Genomic DNA, 2,698 nt, shown 5'->3' with positions numbered 1-2,698 from the left:
AGTGCTGCATATGAAGAGGTGATGAGGAAAATGGAAACAGCGGGTGGGGCGGGGGTGGGGGGGGGGGGGAGGAAGAAAAAAAGCTCTCCTTTCTTGGTCTGCGGTCTCTTTAAATCCCAAACCAGTGGACGGGATCTGCGCGTCCTCACAAAGCCTGTCTGGACTCTCCACTCATCCTGATAAACAGCTGCTTACCATTTAAGGGGGAACTTCTCAGAAAAAAAAGGGAAAAAAAAGTTTTCCTTGGACCTCCTCTGGAATCAAGACTTGTGTCTGCGGATGTTCGGATTTAGAGTCTGCAACGCTGCAAAACGCACCAAATCTGGACTCTCGAGTTTTTTTTTTTTTTTTTTTTTTGCGCAATGCTCCGCCGTCCTCAGTTCAACATCTGGATTAACTATTTGAAGTCGGATCTAACGGCAACAGCAAACTTCAGCTTTAAAGCAGCCTGCCTCCTTTGTGTTTTCCTCTGGAGTTCAGCCTGATAAACCCGAGTGCCTGCTCGTAGATTATGTATTCTTTAAAATGGGTGCGAACAATGGAAAACAGTATGGAAGCGAGGGTAAGTGAAGCCATGATAACTTCTAATCACGCTTCATGTCGAATCTGTTGATTTCGTATGTAATTCTCGGCGCAGTTGGTATGAAAATCCCGTTATGTGCGTGTTTTGTCCCGTAGTAAACTAAAAATAGAAGACCACGCAGGGTTGGTTGAGTTGGAGCTTTTTTTTCTCTCTCTTCAGACATCCTTAGTTTTCTTGGTGTTTTTCGACCTCTAACGGCTATTTTATTACATGCAACATTTTTATAAAGTCTTAAAAAAAAAAAAAATAAAAAAAAACCCAGAGTGACATCTGCTGGTCGTATCTCCTCATTTTTAAATGTAAAACGTGTTGAACATCAACGCAACTTTACCTAAATAAATGAACTCCTCTTCATCTTATTTCTATTTTTGACCCAATTAAAATCAGTTTGCATTCGTTTTTATGAAGTGAAACTAAACAACTGAGTGTTGCAGACACTGACTGTGATATCTTGAGTTCAAATTCAGTATCACCTCACATAATTAGCTGCCTTGGCAGGGCAACATAGTCATCTGTCAACACAATTGCTGTAATTTATGGCCCTTTTTGTTTTAAAAGGAAAAGGCCTTCTCTTGCTGGTTAACTGAAGATAGATATGGAGACAAAATATTGTGGTTTGGGCACCTTATCTTGACAAGAAACAGTTTCTGAGATTTTCCTTCCCAATCTTAAGACTTGGAAGCCATTTTATGCATAATACTGGGGGTTTTTATGTTATAGGGGAAAAACGTGAGCAGGCTCTAAAATTACTCTAAAATTAAATCTGTTGGCCACCGTGCATCTAGTGTGGCCCCAACTTCAGTTCAAGAATGATTCAAAATTGTTGAAGTTTATTTTTACTCAGGGTAAAATTATTATTACAATGGAAAATGTTAAGAACAACAAAATGTCTTTTTTTTCTTTTTCAACCAAACTTCTAACAAATAGAACCACACATATCCAGAGACTGTTACTGCAAAGCCCATTTTGCTGCACCCAGAATAGCTTTTAATTAATTTATTAAACTTGTCCAAATATAGCTGGTGTTTTGAAAGAAAGGTGCACAAATCCTGTTTTTAAACCTAAGATAATTTTCTTCAACTGAGCCTAAAATACAGCAAATGTGCAAAATCATTTTTAGTTTTGGATCTATGCAATGAATAACCCCTTTTCTACTAGAAATGAATACCAGGCTGCTGTATTTGCTCGACTTCCGTTTTTATCCAGTTTTTTTTCTTGGCCCATGAGTACTTTTGGCCCGATGATTTTTGACAAAACGTTTGGACAGCCCTGGTTTACGGGCTGCATGGTGGTGCAGTTAATAGCACTGTTGCTATGCAGCAAAACGAACTTGAAGATGACAAAACTGTGGATCTTGGATCTTGTAGATCCGCCTCGGGCAACGGCTATCTCAAAGTTTTCGCATTTTAGCGTGTCTTTATCAGCCTCTCCCGTCGTTGTGGAGGAAGGTTTCCCCACTCTTTGCTTTTCTTCAGTGTTTCCATGACTCAAATTCAGGCAAACTGTGACTGTCAGGTAGGTATTTTACTCACATGCTTCAGTGATGGCAAAATAAGCTCAAATCAGCACCACTTCACCACTGTGTTTAAGCCTCTGTGCTGATGTGTTTTGTGTGGTTTCCTCCAAATATGGAGGTGTTCACTGTGCCCAAGCACCTACACTTTGGAACTGAACTCTCAATCCTTTTAAACAAGTAGTATTTGTTATGTAATATGCTATCCTATGTAACATCTGGCATTAGGTGTCGGTGAGCTAAACTGTGAAAGGTTTTCTCCAACCGTTGAATTATGGTCAGATATCTTCACTTTGGTCAGTTTGATGAGACAGATCTGTGTCCTCCAGATCTATAAACAACCTTCTGCTTTTGACACATTTGCTGATTATCAGTTTAGTTCATTTGATTAACAACAATTGGACTAACCCACTTTCAGATGATTCCCTCTAAGCTAGCGGTTCTCAACGTGGGCGGTACGGCAGGGGGCGCTGGCGGACATTTTTACAAAAGGGGGGCGCTGGGATGCCGTTGGGGGTCGTTTGGTCGAAGGTAAACTTTACACTTTAAATGCACAACAATGCCAGTTTAGACTGAGCAACTTGGTAAAACTGTATTGTGTA

At 40.3% G+C, this 2,698-nt stretch overlaps 1 protein-coding gene across 1 annotated transcript in view; it reads left to right on the top strand.

The window, feature by feature from the left end:
• Positions 1-119: 119 nt before the first annotated feature.
• Positions 120-2,698, top strand: part of LOC106936523 (F-box/LRR-repeat protein 7) — a 30,589-nt gene continuing 28,010 nt past the window's right edge. The window contains exon 1 of the mRNA XM_015017582.1: positions 120-562. Within this exon, the coding sequence (XP_014873068.1) occupies positions 526-562 (37 nt within the window). The 5' untranslated portion in view covers positions 120-525. The remainder of the gene's footprint in view (positions 563-2,698) is intronic.

Source organism: Poecilia latipinna, unplaced genomic scaffold, assembly GCF_001443285.1.
Source record: "Poecilia latipinna isolate Pla-1442-1.1 unplaced genomic scaffold, P_latipinna-1.0 Scaffold2163, whole genome shotgun sequence".
In the NCBI taxonomy this organism is placed as follows: domain Eukaryota; kingdom Metazoa; phylum Chordata; class Actinopteri; order Cyprinodontiformes; family Poeciliidae; genus Poecilia; species Poecilia latipinna.
Note: the sequence above shows the minus strand (reverse complement) of the source record. Positions and strands in the feature narration are given on the sequence as shown.